Source organism: Coffea arabica, chromosome 7c (assembly GCF_036785885.1).
Source record: "Coffea arabica cultivar ET-39 chromosome 7c, Coffea Arabica ET-39 HiFi, whole genome shotgun sequence".
Taxonomy (NCBI): domain Eukaryota; kingdom Viridiplantae; phylum Streptophyta; class Magnoliopsida; order Gentianales; family Rubiaceae; genus Coffea; species Coffea arabica.
The window spans coordinates 32,517,414-32,540,736 of record NC_092322.1 but is presented as its reverse complement, the minus strand read 5'-3'; the positions used below and the strand labels follow the sequence as shown (position 1 = coordinate 32,540,736).

The 23,323-nt window shown below is 35.8% G+C and overlaps 1 protein-coding gene across 6 annotated transcripts; it reads left to right on the top strand.

Moving 5' to 3' along the window:
- The first annotated feature begins 4,078 nt into the window (after positions 1 to 4,078).
- On the top strand, positions 4,079 to 22,008 carry LOC113698806 (AAA-ATPase ASD, mitochondrial-like). 6 transcript variants are annotated; one of them, XR_011817478.1, is made up of 5 exons: positions 4,079 to 5,817; positions 12,963 to 13,040; positions 13,771 to 19,439; positions 20,932 to 21,009; positions 21,740 to 22,008. XR_011817478.1 is itself a non-coding variant. In XM_027218755.2 (2 exons), exon 1 carries the CDS (start codon positions 4,204 to 4,206, stop codon positions 5,782 to 5,784), a length of 1,581 nt encoding a protein of 526 aa, XP_027074556.1. In that variant the 5' UTR covers positions 4,079 to 4,203; the 3' UTR covers positions 5,785 to 5,817; positions 21,740 to 22,008. The 6 variants fall into 6 exon arrangements, 2 of the variants coding, with proteins under 2 accessions (XP_027074556.1, XP_027074554.1); XR_011817479.1 differs by lacking the exon at positions 4,079 to 5,817 and adding an exon at positions 11,480 to 11,740; XR_003450306.2 differs by lacking the exon at positions 12,963 to 13,040.
- The last annotated feature ends 1,315 nt before the right edge of the window (positions 22,009 to 23,323 follow it).

The window sequence follows — 23,323 nt, the reverse complement described above, 5'->3', positions numbered from 1 at the left end:
TTGTACCCCTAGAGATTAACTCTAGTAAATCTCTTTAAAGTATAGTGCATTTTACACTTTACTATCTAATATCATTTTTCTCTTAACCTGTTTATTTTCCCTAAAAGCACTCAAGATAGGTAATATTTAAAAATATCAGTATCCCTAACATAATAATGAAAATTATTGTATATTTATGGATATGGGTTTTGTTAAATTTTATTTTCGTAATTACATGTTTTTAGATAGAGGAAAATATCCAGCTCATTTTACATGATAAGGAAAAAACAAAAATTATTAATGAAAAAAAACTATAAAAAGGTCTGCATATTGGATTTGTTTTGATTAGAGATTTGAAAATTTTTTAAAAATAATACTATAATAAGTTAATTGACAAAAATAAAAGATGACTGAGAAACGTCCTTATAATGCAACAAAAAAAATTTAAAAGAAAAGCACAACCATATGCATATTCATAAAGAGAAACTGATAGTATTCGAGCATTTTGAGACTTTTAATAATAATTTTACATATTAATTTTTCAATAACAATTTTTCCCCATTATAATGTGAAATTAGTAAGATATTTCTCTCAATCTTAAACAAGTATAATTATGGGATGAAATTTAATTAGGAATATATCTACAAATATCTTATTTTACATTGCTATGCTAGGGATATTGATGTTTGAGACATCATTTGTCTTGGGTGTTATAAAATATTTGAGTTGACCAACAATTTTAGTGACAACACAGACAAATTAGAAAAAAAAAATGATGTTAGGGGATAAAGTGCAAAATAAGCTAGGGGAATTACTGTGTTTAGGTTCCTAACTATTTCATTTTGCTCCCTCAAAGTTTTGAGAAATACACTTGCCTCCTTTGATTTGATACTTTGGTAACCAAACTTTAAAATAGGGTCAAAATTTTAATGAATACCTTAAAATGACTTTTCTTATAAAGTTTAATTTATTCTTCTAAATAATTCTAAAGTAATTTGGCACAATTACAAAAGGAATAAGTGTCAAGTTTTTCATGTCATATTTATTGTTTGATAATCAACAATAACGAAATAATTCTAAAGTAATTGGGCACAATTACAAAAGAAATAAACATCAAGTTTTTCATGTCAATATTTATTGTTTGATAATCAACTATAACAATAAATCGAACACTATTATAGAACACTTTTCATAGTTGCTTATTGGAGACATAGATTCTTTTTAAGATAGAGAAGGAAGCATTATCTTGATTTTTTAAGTTTGTGGATTAGTTTAGTGGTGGAACTACCATAGTTGTAGTGATTTTGGGTCATTTGTTTTTAGATTATTGTTGATCTATTCGTGACTTTGATACGAGAGAGAGAGAGAGAGAGAGAGAGAGAGAGAGAGAGAGAGAGAGAGAGAGAGAGAGAGAGAGGGAGAGAACTACAAAAAAATGAGATGATATTAAAAGTCATCAAAAAATGTTATTGATCTGATGCTTGATCAGGATAGAGGTTAGAGACAACATTGATAGTTTTTCTAATTTTCTGATCAAATATAAAGAGAAATGAATAAGAAGGAAAGTGGATCAAAATTAAAACCCATTTTTTGTATATGTATGGGGGACAGGGGAGTTTAATTAGAATATTAATGTTAGTATTATCATTTTAAATGGGGATAGTTTCGGAAACCTCCCTTGAGATTTGACAATTTCACCCAGTTCCCTTAAAATTTCAAAAATTATGCATATCTCGCTTCAAGTTACCATTTGACAACAAAACTATTTTATGGTCAAAATTTTGAATGAATAACCCAAAATGCACTCATAAAATTGTCAAGTTTATTTTACTTTCTCATAAAATTCTTTGAAAAATTTGGAACATATAAAACATCATAAACCCACTTCAACCCTAATTTCTACTATTCTAAATCTTTGGTATTTGCACATTCCAAAGCAGTATCATTATCTCCATTATGACTACCAGCATCAGTATCTTAATTCTAAAACCTCAATCTAAACCCAAAAAAAAAAAAAAAAACACAAATCAACACCATTAAACTCAAAAATTTTCATCAACAGCGTTAATATAATATCCTATCCCTCAACTATTAGAATACCAACGCCAACCCTGTCCTTCTTAAACCTTTAACTCGCATCTTCTTCTATTCATCTCTAGATCCTCCAAACAAAACTAAAATTAATTTGTAATATGTTAAATTTATACTTAGGACAGAATTGGTTATTCCATGAGCGAACCTTGTTTGTGTTTCCATTTAATGTCTAATTGGGTTAAATGCATTTATATGCACAAAGATTAGAAGCGAATTGTTTAATTCATGAAAAATGTTGAATATTAAAGTTGTTATGGCCATTTTTTAGGGCAAATTGAGGTAAGTGTGATATTGAAAATCTCAAATGTACTAGGTGAAATTGTCAGGAGATTCCTAAAATTATCCTTTTTAAATGAGCAAGAAAGATATGCGTAATTTTTAAAACTTAAAGGGTGATAAGTGAAATTGTAAGAAATCTTAGGAGAGATTTCTGAAATTATTCCTAACTATTAAGGGTATAAATATCTTTTTGATATTATCATTACACAACATTACAGTCAACAAATGGTTTAAAATAGAAAGTGAGAAAAAACTAACACTACGGGGCAAAGTGCAAAAGTAGATATATCACCCATAAGATTATAACATTTGCGTACAAATCTAATGTTTGTAAATCAACTCACTGGGATTTGGGAAAATCCAAATTGTGCTACCCTAATTTACAACCATAGGGAAATTCTGTGTTCCTCGTATTTTTAGGTTGCTGGTTTTCATGTAATAAAATACCAATCTCCTGGAGACATCCATGATGAAAGCAACCATGATGCAAGCAACCGTGACGCAAGCAGAATGACCTCACAAACTTCATCAGGAAGGTAGAATATTGGGTAAAATACATGCACTTATAAAACGGCAACATTGAATCAAGAGATGGCCCCCAGGTGAATGGGCTGGTGGTTGGCGCCTCTTCCTCGGGACCGTCAGGTCTTGGGGTCGAACTTCCGCAGCAACATCGGCTTCCCCCTGCATTTAACGTGCTAGGTCGAGTTGGAGCGCTCGGCTGGGCCGAAGTGGGATTAGTCGGGCCGCCTTTACGGACTTGACCCGGACACCCACTCCGTCACGAAAAAAAAAAAAAAAGAATCAAGAGATGGTTTGGATTTAGGAATAATTTTTTTTTTAAGAGGAGGGTGGAATTTAAGAAATAAAGAGGATGATGAAAATTTAAACCCAGAACCATATAATTTTTAGGATGAAATAATTGTTAATGGTTAATAGTAATTGTTTAATAACCCTCATGCTGTGGATACATACTCTAAACACCAATCACATAATGGTACAAACAAACAAAAACTCCTACAAATAAAAAAAAAAAAAACAAACAAACACAGCGCAGACCTAACAAATATTTCGTCGGTATTGGTCGGTATTATTTTAAAATTGATCGTGTCACAACCTTATTTGTCTACGAAACCTTTCCGGTCGAGACAGGTCCTTTCTACCAAATGCTGAGTAGATGAATGCGATAAAGACATTAAGGGACTCAAATGTGCATCGTTGCAGCAACACTTTTCACGTAATGTACGTAGCAAAGTCCAAGTTTCCCACTTGGCTACCCACTCCGCAGCAGCTTCCTCAGTCTGAACACGAAGGAAAAGATTGTCTTCTCCCATAAATTAGTCATAACCCCACAATTTTACGTAATATTATGTGACCATTTTAAAGTTTCACAATATGCTCGTAATTCCTCTATAATTTTGTATATATATATATCTACTCAACCTTTTTATAGTTTTACATCATTTCACATAATTTTTTTATAATTTTATGTAAAGTAGTTATACTTGTATTCTATTTAATGTTTAAGTAAGCGCAATATTGATATTTTGAAGTTGCCAAAATCGTTTTCGTCAAATTTCTATTTTACGTAGAATGACAAGGGGTTTATGTGAGTATTTTGAAACTTTATGAGGTCATATTCTATCATGCAAAAGCACAAGAGGACTATGAGTAATTTATCTGATGAGTGGGCCTGCATTTAGAACACTTGCAGACAAAAAAGGGGGTGGCTTCGGAGAAGATGGTCAAAACAGAGAATCAATTGAATTTCTCCCCATAAATAAGCAAAGCAAGGTAGCTCTGAAACAAAACTTACAACCGCTTCAAAACATATCAGTTCTGTGAAGTAAAATGATGGCCATGGGGGAAATGTGGGCTAGTTTAGGCTCAGCTATGGCTAGCATAATGTTTGTCTGGACTATGTATCAAAACTATTTCCCCTACGAACTTCGTGTCCAAATTAGGAGATTTGGGGAGAAACTTAGAAGCTTTGTCTACCCATATATCCAAATCATATTCCCTGAATATCAAGGAGATGGTTTTGAGCGAAGTAGAGCCTTTGTGGCCATTGAAAGATACCTAGATAAGAACTCTACCAAGCAAGCAAAGCGTCTCAGAGCCAACGTGATCCAAGATTGTGAACAGATAGTCCTCAGTATGCAGGAGGCGGAAGAGGTTACTGACGAATACGAGCGAATCAAGCTTTGGTGGTCTTCCAGCAAACACGCTCCTCCCACCCAGTCCTTTTCAATCTATCCCAGAGAAGAGGCAAAGAGGTACTTCACGCTCACTTTTCACAAAAAGCATCGAGAAATCATCACAAAGATGTATCTGAAACATGTACTAGATCAGGGAAAAGCTATCACTGTAAGTCAGAGGCAGCGGAAGTTGTACACCAACAACAAGAGTGAAGGCTGGTATGGGTACAGGAGGACAATGTGGAGCAGTGTTGTTTTCGAGCATCCATCCACGTTTGATACTCTGGCCATGGAACCTAAGAAGAAGCAAGAAATCATTGATGATCTCATCACTTTTAGCAAATCCAAAGACTATTATGCAAAGATAGGCAAGGCATGGAAACGCGGATATCTTCTTTATGGTCCTCCTGGAACCGGTAAGTCCTCTATGATTGCTGCCATGGCTACTTTCATGAAGTATGATGTGTATGATCTCGAGTTGACTTCAGTTAAGGATAACACTGAATTGAGGAAATTGCTGATTGATACATCTGGAAAAGCTATTATTGTAATAGAAGATATCGATTGTTCCCTTGATCTCACGGGGCAAAGGGAGAAGAAAAAAGAGAAAAACGAGGATGAGAAGGACGAAAATGATCCGGTCAAGAAGAAGATGAAAAATATGGAGGAAAAGAAAAGCAGCCAGGTTACTCTTTCAGGGCTTCTGAACTTCATCGATGGGCTTTGGTCAGCTTTAGGGGGCGAAAAGCTTATTGTTTTCACAACTAATTTTGTTGAAAAGCTTGATCCTGCTCTCATTAGAAGAGGGAGGATGGATAAGCACATTGAACTGTCATATTGTAGGTTTGAAGCATTCAAGGTATTGGCTAAGAATTACTTGGACATTGAGTCCCACAATCTGTTTTCCGAGATTGAACATATGTTGGAGGAAACCAACGTGACTCCAGCAGATGTTGCAGAAAATTTGATGCCAAAGGCTGCTGGAGAGGGTGCTGACATATGTTTAGAGAGATTGATCAAAGCAATTGAGCAAGCCAAGGAAGATGCGAGGCTGAAAGCTGAAGAGGAAGCAAAACTCAAAGCAGAGGAAGAAGAAAGACTAAGAGCTGAGAAAGAAGAGAAAGAGAAACAGAAAGAAGGTGACAGTGAGGTGAAGAGTTCAGAAGAAACCTTGACCAAAGGGGTGAAAGAAAATGGAGAAGAGGTCAAAGAAAAAGGAAAAGTTGCTTCTTGACATGGATGACTGAAATGTGGTCGGAAGTTGATGGTAATTCTATCGTTGCTTTATCCTTGCTAGGTTTACATTCAACTTTAATTTAGCTTTACGCTGCTATGGACTTTGATTAGTGCTGATATCAGTAATAATTCAACTTGTTTCTGGTAATTTGTAGACGTGGAATTTCTCACTTCCTAAAGAAGTACAGTAACGCTGTCATATGTTGAAATATGCAGTTGAACATTTGTTTTACTGTCCGTAACTTCCAACTTTGTTGATTGAATTCCTCTGGTTCGGAACTAATGAGGGGTTGAATATGCATTGGAGAAAATTATCAATGCTCTTTGATACGACCAGCTTGCCTATGAATAAACTATCACCAGTCATTTGTGATCTTAAAGGCCGATTATTCAGATTAATCTTATTTTCTGCCCATAACATTCATTCATAATTTATATCCATTACAAAACTTTGTATCTTCATATCAACTCAATTTACCTGAAAATGATAATTGTATGTGATCAAACGCTAATTCTGCACGTTCAAAACATTCATGCAATTTAAGAGCTATAAAAACGTTTTCCCTCAAAGAAAGTTTGCATTGTTCATTGTTTAGATTTTCTGCTGTTTGTTGTAAAAGCATCAAGTTTATGCTCGGTTCTCTGTTTGTTCCTTATGGTGAGCAACTACAGATATTCAAGGTTGTTTGTCATCCAAAGTATTACTTCATCCAGTACTAACATTGGCTGAAGATAACATCCTCTAGTTTCCTGCTATCTAAATCCTTCATTTGTAATCCTGTATTAGATATCCCTCTTGTGTTCCATTAGTATTGCTCCATTTAGGCAATTAAAATGTGACTAAACAACACATCACTCAAAATCTCGGAAACTTTCAAAGAAATTGCTAGAGTTTTGAGGGCATAGGAATTTCTGCTAGAGTTTTGATGGCATAGGAATTTCTACCCAAATGGTGTGCATCATCAGTGTGATTCTACAATTTCATGATCTTAATTTCTTTTTCATGCGTATTTTGCTTTATTTGAATGAGTGAGCGCTTTTGGTATTTTCAAGTCACTGTAGAATATGCCATTAAAACTGCATTCTCAAGTCACATTTATGTTATCAGCTCCTTTGAATTAGGGATTCCTTTCATGACTGCCAGAAAAATTGCATTTTCTATGACATCGCCTCCGCCATACATACTTGAACCTTTTTGTTTCTGAATTGTAATGCAAGAATGCTACTAGCATCTAATTTAAGATCAATTGTACCTAAATAAAACATTTTTTTAATCTAAACAGCTAAACGCAATCACAATATTAAAGTCGACTACTGACAGGATCCATTATTGTAGTCACCAGATGAGGATATTTCAATTTGGAACAAAGCATTTCGAACCGACCACCACATACCATCAACCATCAATTTAATATTGGCAGTATTTTGTGAATTTCAATTCATCCATGTTGGACTTTGCCGGTTCAGGTTAAACATGCACCCCTTTGGTGACTTTTTTTTTTCTCCAGAAACGATAGGTGATTTTATTGATATTGTGTGTGAACAAGTGCACTATGGCACTGAGGGTTAAACCACACCTCGTCAAAAGATATACTTAGAGCATAATTGCTAATAGAGTAAATTCTATCAGTATTTTTTGGTTCTAGTCAAAACAAATTAGCATTCCACAGTCATAGAGCATAAGTTATGGATATCCTCTAGGTGGGAGTACAATCTCATGTCTTTGGACTTGTTGGCTCTTAGCATCTTTAGTAAGTGCTGCTGTGGGACTCCTACCTTGATCTTTCTCCACTGTTGTTCCCTTGCCTTACATGATGCAAGTTTTATGGCCACAGCATGGTTCATGAGATTATTTCCTCAGCTGAACTCCTTTAGTGCCCATTGAGCTAGGACTTGATAGCTGCTATTTTCTGCTATGATTCAAATCCCCATCTCGCAGCTGTCTGCTTTCTGTTTCGTTATTATGCTGAGGTTTATGAAACCAATTGCCTCGTTTCTTTCCTGCTGCACACTTTCTGCTCTTGCTGTTTCTGGTGTGCTCATCCTTTTTATCTTTCTCCCTTACTTCTGTGAATTCCAGCCATTCACCATGTGCCTTCTGTATGATCTTGATTGGATGTCTTGGAGTCTCATTGAAGGTTCTTCCATTTCTAGCCTTCCATAGCTGCCATAAGATATTAACAGTGAGTGCTATATGTTCCACTCCTTCTAGTCTACATTTAGCTTCAGTCAGTGCACTCCACCACTTCCTGAAGTTTTTGATCTTCTAGTCCATCCCATCTCACTGGTGATAACTGCCACACTTCCTCAGCTGTCCTGCAATGAAAAAAGAAATGTTCTATTGTCTCTATATCCTCTCCACAGATTCTTCGTATTGGTGTACCCATCTTGATTCTATTATAGATGACTTCATTAATAGGAAGGGCCTTGTTCATGCATTTCCAAATAAATAGCTTCAATTTGTGTTTTATGTTGAGTTTCCACAGATGTTTCCATAAGTGCTTCTCCTCCATGCTTGTTTCTTCTCCTGCAGATCCTTTGTTGCCATATGCTGCCTTGCCTGTTGAGTTCCTTATATCTTGACTCTACTGTATCCTGGCCATTTCCACTGTGTAACCAAAAGAGACTATCCTCCCTGCCAGAGGTCTCTTCCACTTGAAATTGTGTATTAGGACCTCCACTTTTTGAACAGTGCATTCCTGAGGCTTAGCTGATATAGGCTTCCCTTGTGGATTCTCAGGTCTCCAGTTATCATCCTATATTCTTGTACTTTTACCATTTCCAATCTTTCTTCTGGTTCCTCTTTCCACATTCTCCCTGACCCCTATCAAACTCTGCCAAATCCAAGAAGCATTTTGGTGGACTTTACATTTGAAAATGGACTCCTTAGGATAATATTTGGCATTTTAGAACCTTGGCTACCAGTGAATTAGGATTTGTTATCAGTATCCATACTTGTTTCTCCAACAGGGCTCTATTAAAATTTTGTAGACCTCTAAAACTCAGTCCATCCCTCTTCTTCTCTTGTGTGAGTTTTTGCCAAGAACACCAGTGGATTTTCTTCTTTCCGTTTGCCTATCCCTACCAGAAATTGGACATCATGGAACTCAATTCTTTGCATAACTTGACTGGCAACTTGAAGCAAGAAATGGCATAAGTGCAAAATGCCATAAACACTGCTTTAAGTAACACTTCTTTACCAGTAGCACTAAATAGTTTATTCTTCCATTGCTTCATTCTCCTCTCATAGCTATCTCTGATAAACCCAAATATTTGCTGTTTTGTCCTTGTTATAACCATGGGCAAGCCCAGGTATTTCCCTTAGGATACAGCTTGACGGTTCTCAAAGTTTCTGCATATCTCCTTGTGTGTTGACTGAGACACATTTTTACTAGATAACACACAAGACTTTTTCAAATTAATCACTTGATCAGAGCCTTTCTCATACATTCTCAATATCTGTATCAACTTAGCTGCTTCAGTAGGATCTGCCTTGCTAAAAACCAGAGAATCACCTGTTATAAACAAGTGAGCTATTGATGGTCCTTCTTTACAAATTTTCATTCCTATGATCCTCTTTTCTTTTCTTGCATTCTTGGGAAAATTAGTGAAACCTTCAGAGCACAGCAAAAATATGTATGGAGACAAAGGGTCTCCTTGTCTGATTCCTCTCTTTGGAATCACATATCCTCTTAACTCTCCATTGATGTTAAAGGAGTAGGTGATTCTTGAGATACAACTCATGATCCACTTGATCCACATATCACAAAAGTCCATCCTCTTCATTATTTCTTCGAAAAATCTCCATTCCACTCTATCATACACTTTTGACATATCTAATTTCAAGACAAAATATGCATCCTTTCCTTGCCTTTTATTTTTTAAATGATGTAAAAGTCTTAAGAAATTATAACACTGTGTAAAATCTGCCTACCAGGGACAAAAGCAGCCAAATTTTACTAATACAGCCATTCAAAACCTTTTTGAGTCTATTAGAGAGGATTGTGGAGATGATTTTGTACAGAACTTTATAGACACTTAAGGGTCTGTAATGCTTCAAAATAGTGGGATTTTCCACTTTAGGAATTAAACAGATCAGCATATGATTCAAAGACTTCAGCATAATGCTAGAATGGAAAAAAGGTTTGGATGGCACCGATGATATAATCTTTAATAATATACCAAAATTCTTGGAAAAAAAAAAAGGACTCATACCATCATTACCTGGGGATTTGTTTGGATTCATGGAGAACAATGCACTCTTGATGTCCACTTTTTCTACCACTTTGGTTAGGTTATCATTCATTTGCTTAGAAATTGTATGTGGTATACCATCTAAAATTTCATCTAAACACTTCACCCCTAAACTGTTGAAGAGTTGGTTATAGTAACCTACTACCTCCAATCCCAGTTCCTCTTCACTCCCTGTCCATGATTCGTCTTCTCTTTGCAGATTCTACATTCTATTTTCCTTCTGCCTGTCACACTAGCATGAAAATATTGGGTGTTTTTATCCCCCTCTCTTAGCAAAATGCATCTGTTTTCTTGACTACAGTACAATTCTTCTTCTAAGTATGCTTCCTTCGGCTGAATCTTCAAGTCTCTAATTTTCTCTTTTCTGTTCTCTTCATCTGATTTTTTTTTCACTTGCTCCATTTGTTGCTTGAACTGGGCAATTTTTAGCTTGGAGTTTCCTTGGAATTTATTTTTCCACTTAAGGAGAGCTATTTTGCAGTTGGTAATTTTCTTTGTGAGTCTAAACATTCTTAGCCTTTCACAATCCATATTTCAAGCATTCTTGACCTTTCACAATCCATATTTCAAGCATTCTTGATCACTTGATGTATCTCATCATGTTGTAGCAAACGTTTATAAAAAAGAAACCTCTTCTTCTTCCCGTGATTTTGGGGGTTATTGTCAATCATTAGCATGCTATGATCAGACCCATAATTCTCCACACAAGCACATTTTGTGAGGACCCATAATTTTATTATTTCAAAATATTGTTAAATTGGTCATTTTAAAAATATTTCGTACTCGAGTTACCAAAAAAAAAAAATACTGAAGTACATGAATTTCTCGAAAATAAATTTTACCGATTGGTTCTTTACGCGTATATTATTTTAATGCCCAAATATATTTGGATTATCATATTTTAGAGTTTTAGAATCGAATAAGTTGAATTTCCAAGTTCAAACGAAAAAACCCTTAAATTTGACCTTTATACGCGCGCGTGCCGAAAAGGCCCCGACAGGCACATTAATTTGATTAATTGGAGATTTTAAGAACATGATATTAGACTACTAGTAATGTTCTATTAATGTACTAGGGAAATTACCTCAGAGGTTTAGTGCACAAAAGTTGCAAACGAGCGCGAAAATTGGACACGCGAAGACCCTAAACAGACCTAGCATGAGTTGACACTTAGACTTAAGGCACCAATTCTCTCCACTTTCATTACAATACCTGATTTCATTCTCTCTCCTCTCGTCACTCTCTATTGGGCAGAAGATGGGAAGAAAAATCTAGTCAAAATCCTTACAAAATTACCTCAATCCACTTCCAAATTTCATCATCCATTAGAGGGCTTTGTTCCTAGCTTGGAAGAGGGGGCTGTTCATCGGTTTTCTTGGAGGAATTTCGGTCAAGATTTCTGTTCTAAAGCTGTCCAACTAAGTTTTTGAGGTAACTCACTCACCCACACTTCAATCTTGCAAAATTATAGCTCAAATGGAGCAAAGGTAGCATGGGTTTGCAACCTATGGTAGAATTTGGGTTGATTGGTTGAGTAATTATGTTCTTGCAATTTCATGACATGCTCGAGGGTTTGAGGATGCTTATTGGTGGCTGATTTGATGAATTAACATGTTTTGGTTGCTGATATTGTGCTATGTTACATGTATATAGAATGATTGATGGAATGAAGTTGGAAGAAAGTTAGAAATTTGGAAAAGGTACTGTCTGAAATTTCTGACTTGCTGCCGACTTTCTTGTTTGCTGCTGCCCTGTAATTTCGAAAATTTTCTGGTGCAAATTGAGCTTCCAAATTGGTGTAGATATGTTGTGTTATGTGTATTGTGGTTGTCTACCAAAAATCAACCCAAATGGTTGGTTAAATTTTGAGTTACAAGTAAAGAAGCAAAACTGGAACAAGCTCCAGAATTTTCTGACCAGCAACATTTGTGTAGCTATAACGTTTTGCTCGTTGATCGAACTGGACTGCCATTTGCAGCATTTGAAAGTAGACTCTTAGAGCTTTAAAATGGTACCAAGCTCATTTTCTAGTTCATCCCGAGCGACTCGTGGCGAGTTTTGAAAGTTGGCTGCCTGCTTATTACTGTTCATCCGAGACTGTCCAGAAAATCCATTTTTCTGCTTGATTTTGAACCACTTATGTCTGGATTTTGGAAATGATTTCTTCTACACAAATATAGCCTTGTAAACCTAGTTTCTAAATCCACCAACCGTTTTCAATTTCACTGAGAATCGAGTGAGATACGGCCTAATTAGCGAAGTGCATTAAATCTGGAAAATTTCTGGAAAGGCCAACAGTCCAGGAATTTTAGTGAACTTAAACTTTTTATTTCTTGAGCAAGGAACATCGGAATCGAGTTCCATTTTTTTTTATTTGAAACCTGGATTGGAAATTTACATGCATATCAAATTTCAAAGGCTAGTTTTGATTCTATGATTTTTAACGAAATTCCAAAATTATTGGGAAAACTTGGACTGTTTTGACCTATCTTCAATGCATAGTAAACTTTCTTGGAGAAATTGACTTGTTTCTGATTTGATTCTTGGAAAGTGACCTTCTGTAAAGTTGTTATGCTTCGAATGAAGTTTTTGACGGTGTAAAATTTTCCATTTTTAGACTTTCCGAACTTCCGAACTGATTTTTCCAAGAATGACGAGAAAAATGAAAATTTCCAATTTGGACCTAAATGTTCTTTTAAGGGCCTAGGTTACATTTTTACAACTCTTAGAGCATTTCAAACCTATTTTCATGGTGAACTTGAGTTTACCTATCACTTGAGACCTCATTTGAAAGTCGGTTTCTTATGAACTGAAATACTTTGGAAACTTGAATTTTGGAGTCAAAATTGACAATTTCTTTTCTTTACACGAATACTGTATGGCCTGGAATTTGAGATACAATCCATTATTGCATACTTTCAGGATCTCAAGAGGACTTCGAGGGAACTCCCGGCGAAGCGTCTTAGAGCTAATTTCTCAAACTTTGACTTTTGATACTTGGTGAGTATCAAGTGCATGTGAAGTGTTTAAATGAAATGATTCTTGTACTTGCTAGTTAATGAGGCTAGGGCGTACTTTATCGCCCTTGTCCTCTCTTTCATGAAATTGCTTGCTTAATAAGTGATACGTGTTACATGTGAATGCAAATGAAAGTGTTTTTCGTGAGCATTGAGCGGCAGAATGTATCATGCCCTTTTAGGGTAGGAGGTACCGCTCATCCCGTCTCAATGCTATGACCAAATCTTGTCGATTGGAGTTTCGTCTCATCGACCTAAAAGTGAATGGGGGGGACGCCCCAACCCATTGGCTAGCCTTGTAACTCGAGCCGGCAAGGGCTTGGTCGAGAAACTTGGTGAATCTTGGGAAGTGTTATAGCTTGATCCAAATAAGGGGTCTTGCTAGGTATACTTGTTAAGTGATACCACCTACATGCATTTTTGGTTACGGATCCAAGAGGGTGTCATGGTGGCTGGAGGTAGTAAGTGGAGTTCTACATGGATAACTGTGAAAGTTGACGGAGGGTCAACTACCTGAGCTTGGATCGCGCGTGGATTAGCTCCTGAGAGCTCCCGTATCCTTTTATTGTGATTAAATTCTCTAATTGCTTAATGTTTCGCAATTATTGGTTACTCGAGTTATTGCTTTATATTGTATCTTTGCTAGCATGCTTGCATGTTTTTCCCTTGGCCTCACTGAGCGTTAGCTCACCCCAATTTGTTTTCCTTAACAGGTTTGGAAGTGGAAGTTCTGAGACTTAATTAGTGACCCCCAAAAATAATTTTTTCCCACAAGGCTCGAGGCCAAAGAAAGCGCTTGTATTGAGTGATTAGTGCCTGAAAGGATATCTCATATATAATTTGAATTCGATTCTCTTGATAAGTATTTGATGTAATTATTTGAGAACTGAGGACTTTTATTTTATTCGGGGAATGATACCCTTACTTGAGATTTGTAATGTATCTTATCTCGTTCTAAGTTTGAAAAATGTTATTTCGTTTATTCTTGAGGTTGTGCCCTATGTTATTGGATGTGAGTGATGTATTTTATTTGAGGACTGTAGTGAGTCCCGGCGAGAGTTGGGCAGGTGGTCCGCCGAACCCTTTGGTTCGCCTTAGGGGGAGGTGGGGCTGTCACAGTTGGTATCAGAGCCCAGGCCCTAGATCTCGTAGTGTATCCTAGACTTAAAGTTTTGGATGCCTGACTGTGGGAGTAATTTGAATATTATGTGAATGAGTACCTATTGTATCCTAGGGGTTACAGAAATTGATTATTTGAGAGTTTCTTACTTGGGACTTGTAGAAATAAAAAAAAAATTGAGGAATTAGGTGATGTTATATTGATGGAAAATATGGGATGAGGATTAGTAGTGAAAGATTGGATGAATTTGAATTATTATTATACTTGTAAGTATGGAAAGAATTGAGACAATTATTAGTACTGGCTATAGAGGATAAGAGACCGGGATTTGATGATCAAACTCCATGTATGGTGATTTTGAACCAAGATAAAAGAGTTTCAAAGGAATAAAATGCATTTTCCCGCCCATTTACCTCCTAGAGAATTTCTGCTTTGAAATTCTAAAGAAAAACGAGGATGTACTAGTTTTATTTTCAAACGATGATTGGAAATAATATATATATACTTTAAGTATGTATAATTTTCTGATTTTGGTAAATATGTGAATTTTACTTGAATTTCAATCTGAAAATTTGTGAATAACTGATGAGTTTGTTGAATTTTGTATATGATGGGCTGATACAAGATTAAAATTTTCTAAACTAAGTTTTTCCCCTTGATTGTATACTGGTGTATTCTCACACCTGAATTTGTCTATGCTTTACAAAAAAAAAAAATCTTGAGTTTTCGGAAGAATGGCGAACTTATGTTTTTATAATGTAAATCTTGAACTTGATAAGATTTTTGGTTACTTTGATTACTCTTCTTATGTTTTAAAATTCTTGGTTTTCAAGAAGAGTGAGCCTATCTTTAGGTGTACGGGCTGAAGGAACTTTGAAATATAGAATAACCGCATTCAAGAGCACGAAGTTAGTGTGAATTGACTTGGTTTCCATTTGACACGTAAGTTAGCAAGTTGTACTTATTTCTTGGGTTTGAACTTGGAGCTTGAGGCTTTAACTATAAAACCCTAAGACTGGTTATTCTTGGAGATGATGGTACTCTGACTGGTGGCTTGCTTATTAAAGATTTTGAATTTCGAATGGATAACCTTTGGTTTCAGCTTGTGTTATGGTTTGATTGGATCTAATTTCGGAAAGGCATGTGATCTAATTGAAATTAGTGATATTTGGATCCTTTGGTTTAACTAAGGACTTAGGAAGGGTGGTGCACGCCGTGAGGCCTTTTGTATCCTGCTTGCATATACTTCTATATTTTGTGGCACTTAATTGCCTATATGCAGTATTTGACATATTGGGCTTGTTTTGTGACTTCTAACTCGTGCTATAACTTTTGATACATGTAAAGAAGCATGTTTTGATTCTAAATATTTTTGCAACTTGTATATGCATTAAGTTCTTTTATGCTTAATTATTCCTTTTCTTGTGCTTATAGACTTCTATTAAGTATAGCAGCAGGAATGGGAAAAAGGGGTCGTGGCCCAGGGTTTAGACAACCCTGTACTCATGACAAAATTGATGGATAGTCTTATATAATTTAATGAGACCCTAGTACTGAATATGAATCGAGAATAAACCAGAAGATTAGATCTACCAGTGTATAATGGATTAACCTAGTTGGGAACTTGATGAGATTTTCTTGTGCAAAATTTTAATAGTTGCTTTATACGTATATTATGAGTGGTCCTATGGCCATCTTTCAACTTTTATGAAGTTTGAACTCCGAAAGTATTTCGTTGGTTTGGTGAGATGATTTGAACTCATTACCTATTTATTCTACTTGAACAAAAGCGCTTTCAATTTTACTTGACAATTACTATACCCAGATTCACTTGTTTTACTTTTTCACAAAATTTATATATATATATATATATATATGTATACACATTTTGAACTCGTTTGAGAATCGAAATCAGATAGAGTTCAAGTTCGAATCTTTTCTTAGGAACATGAATGCCTATTTGTTATGAATCAGAGATTAGAAATGATCGGGTTTTATGTACTAGTAGAGTTAGCTCTTGGTTTGGATATAAAAGGGTGGTAAAGGTGTTGGATCACAGGTTATGCGAATATGAACCTACATGTCTATTTATCTTTCTTAAAGGTATTTTCTAAAATATACGCTTTACCCGAACATAGATTTAACTCGAAACTTTGAGGAAAAGTGTTGGAACACCCTCCATGTATATGTTATGATTATTATATATATGTTTTAAAATTCATGCATTAAGTTGCATGATTAATCTTCTTAAATCTATTTGAGAGATTTGAAATATGTATTGATGATTGTGGTTAAACATTATTTGAAATCTCTTACTAAGAAAATTTAGTTTTGGATCATGAAGAAAATTTGTATCTTTAACTATAATTTTGAAAATTTTGAATCGCATTTTGCCACAGATACATTCAAAATATATCAAAAGTCTCGACTTTATCTTGTAGGTCATGATTGATTTGATTTAGACAAACTTTTGAGGAAAAGGATTCTGGTCTTATTAGTGCGTAACAGTTTTTAGTCAAGGTTTGGAACTTGTTTCTTATGGCGTGTAATTTATGGTTTCACTACATACGTGAGTAAGACCTTAGAACGGAAGTACATATCATTATATCAAGGGGTATTACTTTATTTGTAGGTGTGAATTTTCTTACGTATCAAATTCGTGGAGAGGTAAGAGTAAATATACCTGGATGACTTAGATGCGTGAGAATTTATAGGTTGTGGATAGTTAAGTTTTAAATTTTGATTTGGTACTCATTTAGATGCTTTGAGTTGTTGATAGGCTGACAGTTAGGATTAAGCAAATGGATGAAATGAAAAGTTTGGAAGAGATGCGTATAGAAATAAAAGTTCTTCGCAAGGAGTTGGAATTTCAGACTAAATTGGTTGAATTCTGGGAAGAACGATGCAAACAAGAGTTTGTAGAGAAGATGGAATTATGGAACAAGAAATTGGAAATGAAAAAGAAATACGAAGGAGTATTGGAGGAACTTCAGGAAAGAAAAAAAAAACTTGAGGGGATGCGACCCACTATTCAAGTTTCACCTCAGTATATTTCTAGCAACCAAGTTAAGGGTAGTGAAGGAAACTCCCATAATGAAAAAAGGGAAACGTAAAGAGAGATGTGAACATGAATTTGTTGTGGAGCAGAGAGAAAAGAAGAAAAAGAAAAAGGAGAATTCTCAAGCTAATCAGGCCGTAACTTGTGGATACTGTGGCAAGTTTAATCACACTGAGATTATGGGCTGAAGGAAACAAGGAAATGCTTGCTATGCGGGAGTCCTGAGCATTAAGTTTTAAGTTGCCCGATGAACTCCTCAGCAGCTCGTTAAGTCTGCTGCAAAACAGTCGAGTGTTAGAGGGAGTTGTTAATACTAATGGTTGTGAGAAGAACCAAAGTATTAGAAGCTCTACGAGTGAAGATGGATTTGATTTTGCTTAAGGACAGGAATTATGATTATAACCTAGCCTATGCTGAGACTTTTGAAGGTTGTAATCTTTTGTGTAAGGGATGAAATCTTTTGTTGCTTTGAACATGGATGACTTAGCATGTTTTGCTACAATATTGTTTATTCTCTTTTCTTTTGAAATGATTTGATAAACTTATCCTAACTTTATGAAACTATTATGGTCTTTTATAGCAAATGAAAGTTTACTTTGCATTTAATCAATTTCATGACTTATTCGTATATCTAAATTTTGTTATGCTTATAACCTTTTGAGAAAGCCATGTCTATAATATCGAGACTGGAATCAAGTGGGTATCAGGAATAAATATCTTTTACCTTGCATAAATGAATCATTTGGGTATCTACAAGAGACAGTAGTACTTTCCAAGTTAGATTTAATACAGGTCTACAACTAATTGAGGATTCTAGAGGAAGATATGATTAAGGCTAGTTCATCAGAAAAGTAAGCACTTTGAAATTCAATTATGCCATTGGGAGTAATGAATACACCAGTAGCATTAATGGATTTGGGTCTTTAAGTCGTATTTGGGTTAAAAATTGGCAATAATACTCATAAATGACTTGGGGACTACAATAAGATATTATTGAATGTAAGGTTTCAATTCGTACTTCAATATTTGCATACATGTGTACGGAACTAGATATGATTTTGAAGTTATTGATTCTTGAGGGCTCTTACTATCTATTTTGAAAGATTACTAGGGTTAAGGTCCAGTAGGACAAAACTTGTGTGCTAATAAGATCTTATTGAATTTGATCTGCGAGATATTTAAAGTTCATTGCGTATACCAATTTAAAGGGCTATTACATCATTTGTTCTTGAATTGACAAATTTCTTGAGGCAATTGAATCTGTGAACCGCATGAAGGAATTGTTATCTCGCTCGTCGTGAACAGATTAAGAATACAAGACTTACATGATATTTAATGCAGAAAAAGTTTTACAATTCGTAAGAATGGGATGCAAAAGTGACATCTGGAGTTTTTGAGTTAAGGTATGAATTTCGAGAACGAAATTCTCTTAAGGGGGAGAGGATATGAGGACCAATAATTTTATTATTTCAAAATATTGTTAAATTGGTCATTTTAAAAATATTTCGTACTCGAGTTACCCAAAAAAAAAATACTAAAGTACATGAATTTCTCGAAAATAAATTTTACCGATTGGTTCTTTACGCGTATATTATTTTAATGCCCAAATTTATTCAAGATGAATTGCTTATCGTGATTTTTATTGTTATATATATATATTTGGATTATCATATTTTAGAGTTTTAGAATCGAATAAGTTGAATTTCCAAGTTCAAACGAAAAAACCCTTAAGTTTGACCTTTATACGCGCGCGTGCCGAAAAGGCCCCGACAGGCACATTAATTTGATTAATTGGAGATTTTAAGAACATGATATTAGACTACTAGTAATGTTCTATTAATGTACTAGGGAAATTACCTCAGAGGTTTAGTGCACAAAAGTTGCAAACGAGCGCGAAAATTGGACACGCGAAAACCCTAAACAGACCTAGCATGAGTTGACACTTAGACTTAAGGCACCAATTCTCTCCACTTTCATTACAATACCTGATTTCATTCTCTCTCCTCTCGTCACTCTCTATTGGGCAGAAGATGGGAAGAAAAATCTAGCCAAAATCCTTACAAAATTACCTCAATCCACTTCCAAATTTCATCATCCATTAGAGGGCTTTGTTCCTAGCTTGGAAGAGGGGGCTGTTCATCGGTTTTCTTGGAGGAATTTCGGTCAAGATTTCTGTTCTAAAGCTGTCCAACTAAGTTTTTGAGGTAACTCACTCACCCACACTTCAATCTTGCAAAATTATAGCTCAAATGGAGCAAAGGTAGCATGGGTTTGCAACCTATGGTAGAATTTGGGTTGATTGGTTGAGTAATTATGTTCTTGCAATTTCATGACATGCTCGAGGGTTTGAGGATGCTTATTGGTGGCTGATTTGATGAATTAACATGTTTTGGTTGCTGATATTGTGCTATGTTACATGTATATAGAATGATTGATGGAATGAAGTTGGAAGAAAGTTAGAAATTTGGAAAAGGTACTGTCTGAAATTTCTGACTTGCTGCCGACTTTCTTGTTTGCTGCTGCCCTGTAATTTCGAAAATTTTCTGGTGCAAATTGAGCTTCCAAATTGGTGTAGATATGTTGTGCTATGTGTATTGTGGTTGTCTACCAAAAATCAACCCAAATGGTTGGTTAAATTTTGAGTTACAAGTAAAGAAGCAAAACTGGAACAAGCTCCAGAATTTTCTGACCAGCAACATTTGTGTAGCTATAACGTTTTGCTCGTTGATCGAAATGGACTGCCATTTGCAGCATTTGAAAGTAGACTCTTAGAGCTTTAAAATGGTACCAAGCTCATTTTCTAGTTCATCCCGAGCGACTCGTGGCGAGTTTTGAAAGTTGGCTGCCTGCTTATTACTGTTCATCCGAGACTGTCCAGAAAATCCATTTTTCTGCTTGATTTTGAACCACTTATGTCTGGATTTTGGAAATGATTTCTTCTACACATATATAGCCTTGTAAACCTAGTTTCTAAATCCACCAACCGTTTTCAATTTCACTGAGAATCGAGTGAGATACGGCCTAATTAGCGAAGTGCATTAAATCTGGAAAATTTCTGGAAAGGCCAACAGTCCAGGAATTTTAGTGAACTTAAACTTTTTATTTCTTGAGCAAGGAACATCGGAATCGAGTTCCATTTTTTTTTTATTTGAAACCTGGATTGGAAATTTACATGCATATCAAATTTCAAAGGCTAGTTTTGATTCTATGATTTTTAACGAAATTCCAAAATTATTGGGAAAACTTGGACTGTTTTGACCTATCTTCACTGCATAGTAAACTTTCTTGGAGAAATTGACTTGTTTCTGATTTGATTCTTGGAAAGTGACCTTCTGTAAAGTTGTTATGCTTCGAATGAAGTTTTTGACGGTGTAAAATTTTCCATTTTTAGACTTTCCGAACTTCCGGACTGATTTTTCCAAGAATGACTCGAAAAGTGAAAATTTCCAATTTGGACCTAAATGTTCTTTTAAGGGCCTAGGTTACATTTTTACAACTCTTAGAGCATTTCAAACCTATTTTCATGGTGAACTTGAGTTTACCTATCACTTGAGACCTCATTTGAAAGTCGGTTTCTTATGAACTGAAATACTTTGGAAACTTGAATTTTGGAGTCAAAATTGACAATTTCTTTTCTTTACACGAATACTGTATGGCCTGGAATTTGAGATACAATCCATTATTGCATACTTTCAGGATCTCAAGAGGACTTCGAGGGAACTCCCGGCGAAGCGTCTTAGAGCTAATTTCTCAAACTTTGACTTTTGATACTTGGTGAGTATCAAGTGCATGTGAAGTGTTTAAATGAAATGATTCTTGTACTTGCTAGTTAATGAGGCTAGGGCGTACTTTATCGCCCTTGTCCTCTCTTTCATGAAATTGCTTGCTTAATAAGTGATACGTGTTACATGTGAATGCAAATGAAAGTGTTTTTCGTGAGCATTGAGCGGCAGAATGTATCATGCCCTTTTAGGGTAGGAGGTACCGCTCATCCCGTCTCAATGCTATGACCAAATCTTGTCGATTGGAGTTTCGTCTCATCGACCTAAAAGTGAATGGGGGGGACGCCCCAACCCATTGGCTAGCCTTGTAACTCGAGCCGGCAAGGGCTTGGTCGAGAAACTTGGTGAATCTTGGGAAGTGTTATAGCTTGATCCAAATAAGGGGTCTTGCTAGGTATACTTGTTAAGTGATACCACCTACATGCATTTTTGGTTACGGATCCAAGAGGGTGTCATGGTGGCTGGAGGTAGTAAGTGGAGTTCTACATGGATAACTGTGAAAGTTGACGGAGGGTCAACTACCTGAGCTTGGATCGCGCGTGGATTAGCTCCTGAGAGCTCCCGTATCCTTTTATTGTGATTAAATTCTCTAATTGCTTAATGTTTCGCAGTTATTGGTTACTCGAGTTATTGCTTTATATTGTATCTTTGCTAGCATGCTTGCATGTTTTTCCCTTGGCCTCACTGAGCGTTAGCTCACCCCAATTTGTTTTCCTTAACAGGTTTGGAAGTGGAAGTTCTGAAACTTAATTAGTGACCCCCAAAAATAATTTTTTTCCACAAGACTCGAGGCCAAAGAAAGCGCTTGTATTGAGTGATTAGTACCTGAAGGGATATCTCATATATAATTTGAATTCGATTCTCTTGATAAGTATTTGATGTAATTATTTGAGAACTGAGGAGTTTTGTCTTATTCGGGGAATGATACCCTTACTTGAGATTTGTAATGTATTTTATCTCGTTCTAAGTTTGAAAAATGTTATTTCGTTTATTCTTGAGGTTGTACCCTATGTTATTGGATGTGAGTGATGTATTTTATTTGAGGACTGTAGTGAGTCCCGGCGAGAGTTGGGCAGGTGGTCCGCCGAACCCTTTGGTTCGCCTTAGGGGGAGGTGGGGCTGTCACACATTTAGCTCTATCAAAAGTCTGAAACCGGAGTAGGCTACATAGAGCTCTATGAAGCCTTTGTCTTACTTCACCCTTCCAGTCCCAATCATTACACCATATCCAGGGATTTCCTTCAAAACCTATATCTATTAACTCATTATCTGCAATCAAATTCCTAAAATCCCTAAAGCTTTATTGCTCTCTCACCTTGTCACCCTATTTTTTTCATTGGATACTATATCATTGACAAGCACCTGCTATTATCCACATGTTTTCCTAGATCCATTTTCCTTTCTCCAATAACTTTCCATTGATTCCTTTGACTTGATCCAAACAACTTGCATAAATACCTATGAACCACCAATCCATTTGTGTTTCAAGGTCTAACACATGTGCTTCAATGGTTAATGTTGACTGTATGATTTCTAAATTTTTATGTCATTGTTCCACATAAGTGTCATGCTACCGAATCTATCCATTGCTTCGACTACAAAACATTCATTAAAATTTAATCTTTTTTAAAATTTTTTATAAACTTTGTCTTATTTTTTGTCACACTCAGAATAATCATATTGGGGGAGAAGAGGTTGTTAACCTCCTTCAACTATGGAATTGCCAAGGGGCTGCCTGCACCTTGAGAACTCCACACCAGTATTCTCATGTGGATTTTGGAGACCAGGTTGGGCTAGCCTCTACCCCTACTTCTTTCCCTGCATCACACACAGACATCTTAGTAATTCTATTTCTTTTCTGGTCTTGATCTTCCATCTCAGCATCCCTCATTTCCTCATTTCTCAAACTAACCTTTTGCTTCCATTGGTGTTCTGGTCTATGACACTGTCCATTTAACTCCTTTAATGGTTGTCTGGTTCTTGTTGGTGATTTGATTTGCTTGTTCATTCTCCTTCCTTTTTTTAATGCTACCACCTTTATCTTTTCAGAAATTCCTTCATCAACCTGCATTTCCTCTCCTTGCTCCTGTTTCATCTTTTCCTCTTTTTCTATCTGCAATTCATTTTTCCCTATCTGATCAAGCTGCTTTCTTTATTCTGCTATAGTTCCTACCCTTTTTTAAGGCTATCAACCTCCAGGTTGCTGTTTTTGAGGTGGATTTCCTCTATTCCAGCGCCATGGTTGCTGCTTCTGGCACCAGAGATATTGCTTGATTCTGCCTGATCGTTGCTTTGATTGGGGGTGT